This window comes from Rhopilema esculentum, chromosome 1 (genome assembly GCF_057945365.1).
Source record: "Rhopilema esculentum isolate cy_ngs chromosome 1, ASM5794536v1, whole genome shotgun sequence".
Lineage (NCBI taxonomy): Eukaryota > Metazoa > Cnidaria > Scyphozoa > Rhizostomeae > Rhizostomatidae > Rhopilema > Rhopilema esculentum.
This window is the reverse complement of record NC_142815.1, coordinates 2,283,707-2,299,316: the sequence shown is the minus strand read 5'-3', so window position 1 is coordinate 2,299,316 and position 15,610 is coordinate 2,283,707. Positions and strand designations below refer to the sequence as shown.

General features: G+C 36.6%; 1 protein-coding gene and 1 long non-coding RNA gene across 2 annotated transcripts; one reads left to right on the top strand and one right to left on the bottom strand.

Moving 5' to 3' along the window:
- Positions 1-4,269: 4,269 nt before the first annotated feature.
- Positions 4,270-10,834, top strand: LOC135690391 (beta-1,4-galactosyltransferase 5). The gene is made up of 4 exons (XM_065207942.2): positions 4,270-4,954; positions 8,300-8,487; positions 9,494-9,630; positions 10,321-10,834. Exons 1-4 carry the CDS (start codon positions 4,505-4,507, stop codon positions 10,545-10,547), a joined length of 1,002 nt encoding a protein of 333 aa, XP_065064014.1. The 5' UTR covers positions 4,270-4,504; the 3' UTR covers positions 10,548-10,834.
- LOC148960636 (uncharacterized) lies at positions 4,327-7,912 on the bottom strand. Its single transcript, XR_016144169.1, has 2 exons — positions 6,724-7,912; positions 4,327-6,489 (listed from the first exon to the last, which is right to left on the bottom strand). It is a non-coding gene; the product is annotated as an uncharacterized LOC148960636 (long non-coding RNA).
- Positions 10,835-15,610: the final 4,776 nt, after the last annotated feature.

Genomic DNA, 15,610 nt, shown 5'->3' with positions numbered 1-15,610 from the left:
GTAACTAAAAACATTAATGTTGCTGCTGACTTTTAAGCTGCAAGGCAGGCACCGCACAGCCATTGGGCTAGCAGGGGCTATAGCCCCCCCCCCACTTTTTTGCAATATTAGGCTAGAATTTTTTATGTAAGGTTTACTCTAACGCAGATTTGGTCAGTTTGCTCATATGTAGTTGCAGTTCTTCTTGACTGGAAACATTTGTTGTTCTTTTTCTAGGCGCTTTATCTTGTTTAATGATATGATGTATTTTCTAACTTGGTTCGCTTGGTTTTTTTATTACCCTCAAGCTAATTTTATCTATTTTTATAGTAATTTATATCTTCTCTGAACCAGGCTGTCTATAAGAATCAAAAAGAAATAAGCAAGTATTTTCTAAAAGGGGCGTTTTCCGGTTTTCTAAAGGGCGTGGCCTTAAAAAAAATTCGGTCACGCCCAATTCAGCCCCTACACTTTTACACTGGTACGCGGTCCCAGCTGCAAGGTAGGTTATAACACGTTGCAAGAGCATTTTCTTATATTTGGACTTTCTATGTGAACTTTTTCCAGCAACATCAAATTTAGGACCAGGCTTTCCCAAATTGCTATTTCAATTCCCCCATTTAATGTAATAATCAACGAACTGTTGGAAAGAAAGAGTCGAAATGTGATCTGGTATGAAACGTGGCCTAGCCCTCCCGCCAACCTTCACGAATGCCAGTTTGTAGCCTGCGTTTGTGGTTCCCTTCTCATAATCAACAACTGGCATTGAAAATACCATAACTTGCAAAAACGCAAATTTGCCAATACTAATAAGGTGACGAAAGAAGTTGGCAACATACCGTAGCAATTTTGCTGAGATTTTCTTCTTGATAATAACCAAGTTCGTGTCGCAACCATTTTGTTTTTAATTCATTAGCAGAACACCATTCTTTGTAGCAGTTTGCCTTTGAGCTAATGTTGAAGAGATGTGGCCAAGATTGGTTGACAAAAAACAAGAGAATGGAACTGCAATATTGACCTTCCCCCATGATGACCTCCCCCTCGTCCAATGCAACATGGTGGTCATTCCCTCCGTGTTCTTTTGCTGCCTAGATGTTTTGCTGCAAGGTTGGAACCGAGGCTATAACTATTTCCCCAAGGACTGCGCAGCGTCGCAGGGAGCTGTCTAGTTTCCATACTGCTCGACCTGATGACGTAATTAGTTTACCCTAAACCTAACCCTAAACATAACCCTAATCCTAACCCTAACCCTAACCCTTACCCTAACCCTTACCCTAACCCTAACCCTAACCCTAACCCTGAACCTTTACTTGAAATAATTAATCATACTAATTTATGACTATTAATCATGCTTATTTATGACTATCAGGTCGAGCAGTATGGAAACTAGACAATTCTGCTAACCCTTTACTTGAAATAATTAATCATACTAATTTATGACTATTAATCATGCTTATTTATGACTATCAGGTCGAGCAGTATGGAAACTAGATAATTCTGCTAACCCTTTACTTGAAATAATTAATCATACTAATTTATGACTATTAATCATGCTTATTTATGACTATCAGGTCGAGCAGTATGGAAACTAGACAATTCTGCTAACCCTTTACTTGAAATAATTAATCATACTAATTTATGAATATTAATCATGCTTATTTATAACTATCAGGTCGAGCAGTATGGAAACTAGACAATTCCTTGTTGGTGGATCAGTGGGCAACCACCAGAACGGCTGGTAAAGAACAAGGAAAAACTTCGAAAAACCAACAATTTATAGAATATTCTGAGTTTTTCTCTAAACTATTGCAGCTTCGCATCTCTCAGTAAACATACATCATATATATTAATACCATATACAAACCGATAGCTCTGGCTCATTGAACTTCATCAATATCAAGTTTAATCCAAATTATAACTAATTATATTTTTTATCTGTATTTCCTCACGTTTGAAACCGCGATCCCTGAACGCGGGAATGCAAGGGGCGCCTACGAGAAATGGACATACAGAATTAAAGCTCCGAAATGTCCCTCGTAGGTTTTTGGCTGATGAGTTGCTTTTCATCATTTTCTGCCCATTTACAAGCCAATTGCTCAAAACATACAAGGGGCACACACATTGGGTTTTTTAGTTTTTACCTTCTATGCTTATAAAACCAAAAATATTTTCACTCGAAACCTGCCTCAATCTACACTAAATAAGCCATAAAGACATTTAAATCAGCCTTCAACTTTATTAAAAGACTATTTCTGCTCTAAAAAGCAATGTTTTTGAGGAGGATTTTCGTGGAAAAAAGCAAGGCTATAGCCTTACCAAAATACCCCAATTTTGACCAACAATTTTTTCATCCAAAACTTGCCTAAAACCACTCTAAATAAAGCATAAACACGTTTAAATCAGCTCTCGCCTCTAATAAAAGTGTTTTTATGCTCTAAAAAGGCAGTGTTTTGGTTAAGGGTTTTCATGCAAAAAAGCAAGGCTATAGCCTTACCAAAATACCCCAATTTTGACCAAGAATTTTTTCATCCAAACTTTGCCTCAATCCACTCTAAATAAAGCATAAATACGTTTCAATCAGCTCTTGACTCTATTAAATGTGTTTTTATGCTCTGAAATAGAGTGTTTTGGATCAGAGTTTTCGTGAAAAAGCAAGACTATAACCTTGCCAAAATTTCCGATTTTCGACCTAAATTTTTTGATACAATAGTGCCTTCATTGATTCTAAATAAACCGTAAATATATTTGAATCATCTCCCGAATTTTATGAAAGTTGTTTTTTGTTTAAAGTTGCAGTTTTATTTGAAAAAATGATTCGTGAAAAAGTAAGTTTTTCTATATTTTCTGTCAAGAATTTTTCATCCAAAGTTGCCTAAATACACACGAAATAAACCGTAAATAAGTTCGAATCGTTTGTTGATTAAGTTTAAGGAACTAATCTTTATTTGTCTTTTATTTGTTTTCTTATTAACCAAATATTTAAGCAAGTAGTTTTATAATTCTGAGATGGCAGGAAAAGGGTGGTAAAAGAGCCTTATATGGGTGTCAACTCGTCGACGGAAACCTCTTGTCTTTAACATACCTCATGGATTGTGAGGTTGGTTTTTGCAAATGTTATAACGTTATTAACAACATCCTTCAAAATATTTGTCATTCATTCTTTTAGATGCATGTTTTACAAAAGGGTTTAGTTTGTATTTGTTTTGGTAGAAAGAACGGCTAGCGTAAAAAGGGATTTAATAAAACAGCTTGCTCACATGAGCACTGTTACAACATCCTCGGCATTTTAAATGTTGTTTGGTTTAGGGTTTAAAACAGTAGACTTTGTTTCAAATCAAGTTGTATTGTGTGCAGAAAAGCGCGTCGTAGCAACTGTAAATATCGTTTATTTTATCGCTTAGTGATTAATATTGCTTTACACGTTTGATAACAACAAATGAATAGGGGAAACATAATTTCAAATTAGAGGATAATTAAGCACATTAAGCATTTACGCATATCTATTGTTATGATCACAAATAACTTTCAATTATACTCCAGTGTATGTTGTTGCAAGTAAACAGTTGTTATTGAGCTGTTGGATTGACACAGTTTGATGCTTTGACGTGAAATATTACAAAATGGCCTCTCTTGATTGTTGTATTTTTGCACAGTATTAAAATCCTTGCCAAAAGTACACTAATGAATTTCCAAGGGCAAATTCAGCCATCCTCCTTCCCCTATTTGAACAATGTTGTTTTACTACAAAAAGACGTTTGAAATTAGAAATAACGCTTTTTTCCGCGACTAGTTTTAACACTTTTGGAAATGACTGTAGATTAGAAGAAGTGAAGATTTCGACAGACGTCCGCCGAAAACAACTATTTTGGGTTCGCCACAGATGGCAGTGAAATTTTCGTTTTTCAGATACCACTCAGGTTACTGTTGTTTTGAGGCCATGGGGACCACTTCAAGTACTTCAAGATGGGTTTGGCCCAGTTGTTTGAACCGATTTAACAATACCAATAAAAATAATTGAACTTAATTTCCTAAAGCGTTATTTGGTGTCTAGAAAAGGACGGGCCTAAATTTTAACTACGAGTTTCATACGTAAAGGTCTTTTTTACGTTAAAAAAATCAGAGTCATGAAAAAATAATCGTCAGTCACCTGACCCCCTAGAAAAATTCAAGTAACCCCCCTGGGTTTTTAGGACCGGTTGCCCTTGGCAAACGCAGCGTCATGGGGAATGCCCATCACGTGAGACAATAAGGTGATGTCCCTTTACATCCGCTGTTGCTGTTGTATGAAGCTGTTTAATAATCGATCGTCGAATGGAACAAGAAGACGCTGTACTTTGTTTTATTTCACATCTCCGTGTTTGAAACTTGGTTGAAGATGATTTGAAAGTACTTGTATGTTTAGTACAGAAAGGTTTGATGAATGGTTTACTTCGATGATGAATAAGTTGACTGGATGAGCCGCCTGAGGCGAAACGGAACGGACAACAAAGTTTCATCGTAATCATACCGCATATGCTGGTATGAAATGGCTCGCTTGCGCGCTCGGCGTTGCAGCATCATTTTCTGTGTTCTTGTACTAATTTATTCAAGTTTATTATTCGTTCGGCTTTTTCTTGTCGAAACTAAACCGAAGTCTGTTGCGAGCGTCTCTGAGTTAAAGACAACAGCAAGGCCCGACGGGCCTAAAATTGACAACAGTACGGAAGGAACTCCTTGTCCAGTCAACTCGCCATTTCTTCATGGAAGACGCTTATTGGATATCAACGATACATCTTTTCCATTTAATTTATCCGTGCAATATGGTGGGGAAGTTGAAATTGGTGGCTCTTGGCGTCCAAAGGATTGTGTAGGGAAAAAGGTTGCCTTTTTGATACCGTTTCGAAATAGGAATAAGCAGTTGAATGTTTTCTTGCGAACAATGCATCCAGTATTTCAGAGGCAGATGATCGATTATAGGATTTTTGTGGTTGAACAGGTGAATATTTTTTGTACCTTGTGATTTCATTTCAATGCTATGTAAAACCTTTGTTATAAGAGACTGGGAGGCCCGATGTTCTTATCTCTTCGATAATTTGAGGCTTAATATAGTTCTCAATTCCATGTTGATTTTTCTATTTAGAAAAAACACATCCGGCTATTGCTAATAAATTGTTTCTAAGACCACTGCATAATGGTTTTGCATGGCATTTTTGGAAACATGGTGAATAAACTAGTAAAATCTGCTCTGTTTTGCTATTAGTATTATGAGAGAAAGTTTTCGGAAGTACATTGTTTTTTCTTTTAACTTTTCATCCGAGACTCAGCATGGTTGTTCCAATTTATTTAAAAATAAAGCCTCGACGTTCTTATTAAAAGGAGTGCACAGGAACACCTCGTAGAACTATTTCACCGGCAAAATGCATTGTCCAATGTTTTGACTTTAATTTCATTAAGAAATATTTGCCTTTATTCAATGTCGATGGAGCAGAATGTCTCGTTGTCATTGTTGGTTGGCCACAGAACTTGGTTGCTTTTGAAATTTAAAGTTGGCGTTTATTGGGCTTTTGTCTGGACAAATAAAAGGATGCATTCAAAATTACATGGACAAATGGTCAGGAAAAACGAAAGAATATTTTGATTTGTTAGGTGTCCTGGCAGCAAAGAAGACAGTTGACTGAAATTAAGTATGGGATAAACAGAATGAGACAGCTTGTGATCTGAGGCATATTGTTGAGTCATAAAACCTATGCTCATTGTGCTAGGGGGTAACTTTCAAAACATTGAAGATCTTGCTATAAAGCATTTTTCATTAATATCAAAGTACCCCATTTAAAGTTCCCCACAATGGCATGATGTTCCTGGAGATCCTTAATTATTTATTTCTTCTACTGCCAGTGAAAAACCTATACTATACTTAGGATCTGTGCAATGAATACATTACATTACATTACATCCAATTATTGGACCAAAATATGGGATATGATCCACTTTACCTATCTGCTAAGTACCGGCACGATTCATGGTTCATAGTTATGTGTTTTCTACTATTCACAGTAGGAAAAGTGTTTCGAGGTAGACAAATGCTAAATTTTCTGATAAAATACTTCCATACCTGAAAAGAGCATTATTATTAAGTCAAATTGATAATATAGAATTTCTGAATGACAAATAACAGAATGGACATGTGGCACCATGGCAACTGAAAAGAAAACTCAGATGGTTGCAAAGTTGAATTGCATGATTGGTTGCATAAGTTTTCAGCTCAAGAACACCTGTTGTATTGAATAAATATTGATGATTGAAATGCAATTCTATTATTTAAATATGCAACACAAGATATGGCTATTTAGTAGGTTTCAATCAAGTATTTATTGTAACTCGAAATGTTAAGCTAACTGAATGGTAAAAAAATATGATAAATAGTTCTGTGGGAAATTAAATATTTACCTCATCGTTGGCTAGAAGCTTCTTGTGTAGTCTGATGTGCGATGATGTTCTTGTTTAAGAATTTTTAGATCTTGACAGCATGACCTAAAAGGAGATAAAAAATTCTCTGTTAGTTACAGTATAATCCAATTATAACGTACTTTAAGGGACCAGGGTATTAAGTACATTATAATCGAAGTACGTTGTAACCAGGTTATTAATTAAAAATTGACTTAAACCAAGCACACCTATTGCTGGGCCCAAGTACACCAGCAGGTTTGATCGGAAAGTACGTAATAACCAGTACGTTAAAACAAGATTCTACTGTACCATAATTACCATTGATCTATCCAGGGAAACCATTTTAAAGATGGAAAATATGTGGGTCAGTCATGTTACTAATTTTTCCTCCTTGTCAGAAACTGTTTGTCTGCAAGCTCATCCAGTGACCTAGTAACTTCCTGTGATCTTCACTGATCCACAGTTGTGAAGCCCGTCATGGAGATAAAACGTACTCATCAGCAAAATGTTGAAAAACAATCACTATTTATTTTTGTGATAGATTGTTGTTTTTGCGCAATGAAGAGGCTGCTCTGTTAATCAAGCTGAAACAGTACAATATCCTGCCAAAGCAAGTTTCAGACAAGGTTGTTTCTACTTGACAAGTTCCTTATTAAAGGCATTTGACATGCATAAGTACAGCGAATCCAAAAATAACTTAGGCCAAATTTATCAGAGCACGCGCACAAGAAAGGTATTGAAAGCCGCTCACATGAAACCACTGCGCGCTGCTCTAGGATTTCACCAATTTGCAGAAAGGCGGAAAGTGTTCAAGTGTTTTTCTCTGTGTGCAATTTAATTGGTCAACCACTTGTGGTTGAGTGGCTGTAAACCACTTTTACCTGTGTCAAATGCCTTTAAAGTCAGAGACTTCAACAATAAAGCAAATAAAGAACATTTTTTATGATAAAAATTCTAGATATATCTCCAGCTACCTATACCTTCCAGCTCAAACCAAACAGATCCTTGAGCAGCTTAGGCAAAATTGGCCCTTTAGTAGGTCAGGCAAATTGACCCTAAAGCCTGAAATACACAATCAATTTTTATCAGTTTTTTGACTGACAGCTCTAAAAAAATTGGCACCTTGCGCAAGGGGATTATAAGGGTTCCTGCTTTAAACAATAGAGTCTACATAAATGAATAGAAATCCCATCAGTCAAAAACTTACAAAGTTGGACGTGTTCAACTCCTTCAGTCAAAAAATGACGTTCATTAATGCATCAGTTTTTATCAGTTTTTGCTAAATACACCATCAGTTTTTGACTGAAAACTGAAAACTGTCAGTTAAAAACTGATAAAAACTGATCTTGTATTTTAGGCTTAAGGCAGCTCTATTTGCTGCCTTAAGTTTGTCACAGAGGATCCCTCCTCTTCACTTGCCCTTGAGGTAGAATGTACAATTAAAGAAATGCTAGTTCCAGTTCTTTACCAGAGTAAGAGTTAAGAACATTTTTGCAAAAAGTGCTAAACCCTGAGGATATTTGTCAGGCATCTATGGGTAGAAAAAATGGTTTTAACTACGCTTACATGACAAAAGTATTAAGATAGTGAATAACAAAATGGCATCTCTGGAACTAACATTCTAACATTGTTGAACAAACCTTGCTGTTGTGGCTGGGTTATTGAAATGGCATCAGCCAAAACGCACATACGGGCAAATTCAATTCAGTTTCTACCTTTGTGTGATAGAAATGAAAAAAAATGTCAAGAATAAATGGAAACATCAATATTTTGCTGAAAATTCAAAGAGAATGAGAAGCAATGAAGAATTTGGGTCTAGTGTGTGCTGGATCCAAGTTCAATTGCCCCCTTCTTCATATGCTGCAATTTTATGTATAAATACATTTCTTTTTAGGCTGGAAAAGAAAAGTTCAACAAAGGTGCTATTTACAATATTGGGTTCAATGCAAGTTTGATGTTTGATGATTATGACTGCCATGTTTTCCACGATGTTGATCTTCTAAGTGAGGATGACCGAAATTATTATGGCTGTCCTGCTTCACCGATGCATATGTCCCTTGGCATTGACAAATTCAATTACAAGTAAGTTATAAAAAAATTTAAATTTTCACTATGTATGTTGCAAAAAGGGTTCCTTATGCCTAAAAATTGTTGAAAATTTCCCTCCACAAATTGCTAGTAAAGCTACTAGACAAAAGTGCAACAGACAGTTAATTCGATTCCAAAGCGCTGGAATCAAAGTTGTCTCTAATTGGTTAATCTTCTCCACAGAGGCTATTGTCTAGGGCAACAAAGAGCTGAAAAGAATTGGAGAGGGAGAGAGCAGGAGAAGAGAAATGGAAAATTAATCTCTGTCGCTTTTCTCTTCTGCCTTCTCCCTCGCAGCTCCTCCACATTTCCTTTTCTTTCACAGTACCCGTTGTCCTGTTCCCTATCCCCCTTTTCAATAAAATTTGAGCACAAATGGGGGCAGACTGCCTTTAAGCCTAAATGTATTCTAATTTAGTTTGTCAATAAACTGCATGTTCTTTGTTATTGATGATTTCTTTATAAAACTGTGTATAATGTCGACAAGCCAGTTTGTAATTACAGATTAGCAGATTATATAAACTAGACATGGCAAGTTTATAAAGAGCTGTTTCCTGTTTTTCTTCAATTATATGGTATAGAGTACTTGAGTGTGGCATCACAAAAAACTATTTTCAGGCACAAAAGAACACCTTGAAATACTTCTAATTATGCAAAATAATCATTAAATACTTCTAATTATGCAAGAAGACCATGAAATACTTCTAATTATGCAAGATCAGTAAAACATGTCTAAAATTGTGAGATATGGCTAATGAAAGATTTGAAGTTTGCTAACGGATCACTGTTATTTTGGCTCTGTCCATAAAGTTATGAACAGTGACAAAATTACAGAGGTTTGATGAAGAACCTGTGCTCATGTGGCCATAACTCAACCAATTCGTAAAATATTTGACTGATTTTACACATGTATTTCGTAATGCTCTTTCAAGTTATGTGATCAAAAGTCAGAAATTCATGTGACATCATCACTTCAGGATCCTATTTTGTTTCTCGCCAGGCTATCATATCCAAGCCTCATTGGAGGGATCCAGCTATTTACGAAAGAGCACTATCAACACATAAATGGCTATTCAAATAAATTTTGGGGCTGGGGCGGTGAAGACGATAATCTGTTCACAAGAATAAAAGCTAAAGGTATGACAAATAATTTGATCATGTTAGATTTTCTCAGTTCATTTATTTTATATGATTCCTTTTTTCTGCTCCTTGGTCCAATTATTGTTGGTGCTCTTCTTCTTCTTCTACCCCTCCTTCTTCTCCCTCTACTAGTTCTTCTCTATCTTTTTCTCCTTCTTCTCCTTTTTCTCCTTCTTTTTCGACCCTCTTTTTTTGCTTCGCTGCCTTCTTTCTTTCCTCATCTGCTTCTTCTTCTCCTTCTTTTCCTTCTACACCTTCATCTCCTTCTTCTTCTTCTCCGTTGTCTTCTTCTCTTTCTTCTCCTTCTTCTTTCTCTTCCTCTTTCCTGTCTACTTCTCGCCTTTATCCCTTTCTTTTTCTCTGCTCCTTTTTTTCTTCCTATTTTTCTTTTGGTCTTCTTCTTTCTCTTCTTCGTCTCCACGTTCTTCTCATTCTCCCTCTTCGTAATCTTCAACTTCTCCTTTCTTTTCCTTTCCTTCTCTCATTTCTTCATGCTTCACCCTCATCTTCTTTATCTTCTGCTTCGCTTCTTCTGTGTCTTGTCCTTCTTCTTCTTTGTCTTTTTCTCCTTCTTCCTCCTTTTTAATTCTTTCTCCCCCTTTCTTTTCTCCTTTTTCTCCTCTTCAACTCCTTCGTCTCCTTTTTCCTCTTATTAATCTTCTAATTCTCTTTTCTTCTTGTTTCAAGGTATCAAATTGATTCGACCGTCAATCGATGTTGCAAGGTATAAAATGAACCAACAACATCATTTCCGAAGTGACCCATGGAGCCAGGCCAACCAGGTCTTGTTGTTCAAGAGACGGCCAAGACAGGAAACAGACGGTTTAAATAGTATAAACACACTATCATTTACTTCAGAAGTCCGGCAATCGCTGCTATACACTTTAATCAGTATAAACTTGAAAAAAACGTAACAACCGACCCTCACGACTCGAAGAATTATTTTGCAGCAAAAGCTTCTCAACAAAGGATAAAAGAACCGAAGATGTGTGAAATGTTAAAGATTCACTCTAATACTTTGTGGGATATTCTTGTAAGTTATAATTTGATATAAATTTCAATGAAGTCCAACTTATGTATCTATATGTAGGGATTGCGGAAGAAAATAATTTTCACATTTGTACTTTAAACTGTAAAAAGATAATCTTGTTTTTAACTGTTTCACTACTAGGCTAGAAACTTTTTAGCCCCCTCCCCCCCCCCCCCCCCAAAAAAGATTCTTTAGCCCCAAAGCCCGTACTATGCGTTGCAGTCCCTGTTTATATGCATATTTGGTAATAAACCCTTGTTACTCAAAGCAAAATAATGCTATAGATCCTGTTTTCAAGGCTAAGAGCCAAAAATTAATAAATTTACCCCTTGGTATGCGAGGATTCAAAATGTCTTCTTGAGAAAAGGAAATTACCTCACTTCTTAAGCCTTATAAATATTTAAGTTATTAAAGGGCATGTGTCGCGTTAGAAGTTGGCTTGTAAACAAAAACGTTGGGATTGGAATTCAATTGTTTTGTGACTTTCCATTTCTGATTCATGAACTTTACTGTCGTGAGAATTCAACCTTGATCTCGTGCTTTGTACTCAACAAAAAGATAATTGTATTACGTTAGCCAATCATGTTCACGACACATGACTTGAGATTGGGTTAGATTGTCAGCAAGTGAAGTGCTGTTATCAATAAGGGCCCTGCTAAAAACCTAAATATCTTAGAAAAATAGAATAACCTTTTACAATGGCTGTAAAAGTACAGTAATAATCTGTAAAATATTCCTCTAGTTTTTCATTAAAATGTATTCGTTTAATTTTCATTTAAAAATTAAAGTGAATTCCAGTCCAGATTCCAAATCTGCGTTGTCAACCTCGATTGGAAGTATACTTCGTTTGGCAAGATAAGAAAACCTCTCGTTAAAGCCCCCTTCAATTGGCCCCTGTTCAAAAACGTCCCAAACAGATACATGGTCCAATTCAATTCAAGGATTGCTGCATGAAATTTAAATTTTTCGTCCACCCTGAGTGAGGTAAGAACTTCACCTTGAATAGATAGGCCGGGGGTAAACCTGAATCAGTTTAGATAAGCTGGGGGTAAACCTTGATCAGTTTAGATAAGCTTGGGGGTAAACCTGGATCAGTTTGAATAAGCCGGGGGTAAACCTGGATCAGTTTAGACAACCACCAAACCTCAGCACTTGGTGAAACGTAACAAGGATCGAATTAGTTCATAAATATAAATATAAGGTAAATCTAAACTTTCCAACCTTCTAAAGAACGTACATGTCTACCGATTTTGATTATCGCTATAGATCAACCACACCCTCGTCCCACCCCCCACCCCCTTCGACATTGGACTTCGTTTTGCATTGGATTCAGTGGCGCAACAGAGGTAACTGAAACCCTAAGGAAAAACTAAGGCGGGGGAGCCCCCTGTTTATCCAATCATTTTAGAGCGTGTCCAACACAACAGGAAGGAGTGAAAATGATATTTTTATCGTTAACTAGGGTCTAGATTGGTTGAAGAATCTTCAGTTACACTACTTCTATAAAGTTTTTTTTTAAATAAGTTGAATTTGAGCGAAGTCTTAACACATGTAAATATAAGTAACTTAGGGTTCCTTTCACCGATCTATAAAAAAGACTGGATCGAGCTTCTAATGTGACCCGAGTGTCACCATCCGGGAAGAGGGTCCCAGAACAGCCTTTGCTAGGAGACGGCCTGAAGTGTCAGTCCTAGCAACGTTTTCAGCTGCTCTGGCCTTGCTCTTTTTCAGCAATCATACACACAGCAATGCAGCTCTAACGAATTCATATCGTTCAAGCATTGGTTTTGAGGAATGGCTTCCCACTATTGTTTGGGGTCCTCTTCTATTTGAAATTGAACGGGCTTCAAACTTTGGTGTTTCAAGACAATAGGAAGCTCGATCCAGTCTTTTTTACAGATCAGTGGTTCCCTTTGATCAGGGACCCTTTGTTATACAAAAATATTGTGTTATTTCTGCTGCCCGAAAAATATCTTAAGATTTTGAACACAAAATTGCTGAAAATCTTCGCACAGAAATTGTGTACAAGCTTAACTATGTTGTCTCTTTTTGCTTAAAAACTCTTTTTGATTATTCAAGATTTTTTATTTATATTCAAGTAATAACATAAGCAACACAATTTATTGTCTCAATCGTTCCTTTCTATACCTTTTAAATGGCTTTGAAAAAATCTATCGTACTCGTCAAAATCTACAGGCGAGATAAAAGAAGCAGTTAATTCAGACCTTAAAAGGCTTCAGTTTTGGTTGGAAGGTGAAAAACTCTCCCTTAAAGGTAATGTGTCCATATAAAAGGACTGCGTATACCCAACTTGTCAAGCCACCCATCAAAATAACGTTTTGCGATTGGTTAGTATTCTTGCGATGCAAAACTGCTCACATGAAAAGCTAACCTCGCAGCAGGATAAATAAACAGAACGACCGTAATGGCTGAGGCGATGACATGTTTCTAAAAGCCCCCACAGAGTCGCTTGCTTACATTACCTTTAATGTAGCCAAAACGCAAAGCATGATCCTTGGTTCCTCGAGTAATTCGAAAACAACATCATGCGGACAATTGAGATCCTGTGACAAATTTCCATATAAACGAGGACAATCTCGATATGATTGGATCAATTAAGTATCTGGGTATTCAGATTGATTCAGAACTTAAGTGAAGAGAACATATAACTTTTGCTGTAGCCAAGATTTCGAGAGCAATGTGCATGCTTAAAAATGCGAAAAAATATCTCCCATTAGAAATTGTAAAAAATTTGTATACAAGTATAGTTGAACCGCATTTCACAAACTGCTGCTCGGTGTGGGGTTGTTGTGGAGAAACCCTGCTCGATAAGCTGCAAAGGCTGCAAAACCGTGCCGCACGAATCGCTACTAACAGCTCTTACGATGCATCATCTCTTCAATTGATGGGAAGCCTAGGGTGGTTAAAAGCATTGAGTCATGGTAAATAGGCCTTCTCTATAGAGGGTCATTTGGTTTCGGCGTGATCGCTGCTATTTCATGTGAAATTTGCCTCCGCTGTTGACAACTTACTTTTGATGGAAATTGTTTTGTCAATCAGTACTAGGTGAGTTCATGTGACCAGTTCCAGGTCAACCAATAGCATCGCAGTCATGAAAATCATGAATCAGCGGATTTTGCACTTAGGGTATAGAGTACCGAAGTGATGACGTCATAAAAATATATTTTTAGAATTTCTGAATTTTGATCCCAGAATCTGAAAGAGCATCATGAAATACCTTTTAGTATGCAAAATCAGTTAAAGGTATCACAAATTGGCTTAGATATGGCCACATAAGGACAGGCTCTTGTCCCATCAAACCTCTGTAATTTGGTCTTGGTTCATAACTTTATGAACCAGGCCAGAATAACAGTAATCCTTTAGCAAACTTGAAATCTTTCATTGGTCATATCTCGCCCAGTTTGGAACATAACTAACTAATTTTGCACAATGAGAGGTATTTTATGCCATTCTTTAGATTATGCGGCCAAATTTTAGAAATTCTAAAAATAGATTTTTGGTGACGTCACACTTCGGTACTCAATACCCAATCCATTATATCATGACTCAATGCCTTTAACTATAAAAGAAATGATCGAATTTGAAACTGCAATTGCAGTGTACAAGTCTGTCCAGGGATTAGCTCCTGAATACATGCAGCTAATGTTTACAAAATTGTCGGAAAACAGCTCACGGTCTCTCCATAATACAGACACGGATCTTAGAATTCCTCGCTTTGCAACCTCTTACGGGCAACGTAGTTTCTCATATCGAGGTATGAATGTGTGGAATAAACTAAGCACTGAAATAAAAAATGCCCCTTCACTGGCTATTTTAAAAAATTTGCTGAAACAATCTTTGAAAAATCAAAGGGTTGAGAGTTCTTGTACAGCATCAAACTTCATTTTAACTTTTTATTTTTACCTTACCAGAACATCTTGTATATTAATTTTTGTTTAACTTTTGCTATTTAACTAATAAATTGGTCACAACTTGCAGAGTAAAATAATTAATTCAGGGCATGTTGGGGATCTTTGCGCTGCGCAGCATCATATTCCCACGAACGCATCGCAATAGGTGATATTCTTGTTGTTATTTTTTAGCACTGATGTCTAATCTGTTAAGCTTGTCACTTCGTCTTGAAATTTTATATAATGGCTGCAGAGCAATTGTGCAAATCACATATCACTAATATTTAGCCCATTAATACCTTTTATTGTTATGTCAGATTGGGAGAGTAAAGTGTAGAGTGTAGACGTAGATTGTTGTAGAAATTATCCTGCCACAGGATCGCAATTCGGGGTCGGAGACAGAGAGGTGACAATTATCTGACACTCCCTCTCCAACGCTGACAAGTTAGAATCACCAAAAGGTTCAAAATTAAGGATCCATAGATTCAAATTCGAGAAAAGAGGACTGTATATAAGTTAAACTAAATAGATCGATAATACTCTAACTCGTAAATATCAAGAAAACAAGAAACCATCAATAAAATAGAAGAATATTAAGGAATTAAGGAACTAAACCCAATCAGAATAAAATCGAAACAATGTCACCTGAATATATATACAATACGGTTCAAGAGTTCTTGGGTTTCTCTTTGCCTTTATGATCATCAGAATAGAATGTTCCTTTTTCAACGTCCGTGCGTCCTTCCTTCCAGATCCAGAGACAATCCAACAACAACCAAAAACACCACCCATCACAACTCGTCAACAATATCACGTGACAACAACAAAATCAAAGAAGATCGGGGGGCAACAACCACTTTTTCCCACAAATGTAAACAGGGATTGATTAATGTTTGTGTTCAATATTCTTGAGAACCAGCAATAGATTGAATGTTTTCATAACAGGGCACATTGTAAATCATGGGCTCCGACAAAGGTTGAAAAGTGGGGGGGGGCCAAGGGAAAATTTGGCACCCATAACAGAAGATTTTGAAGA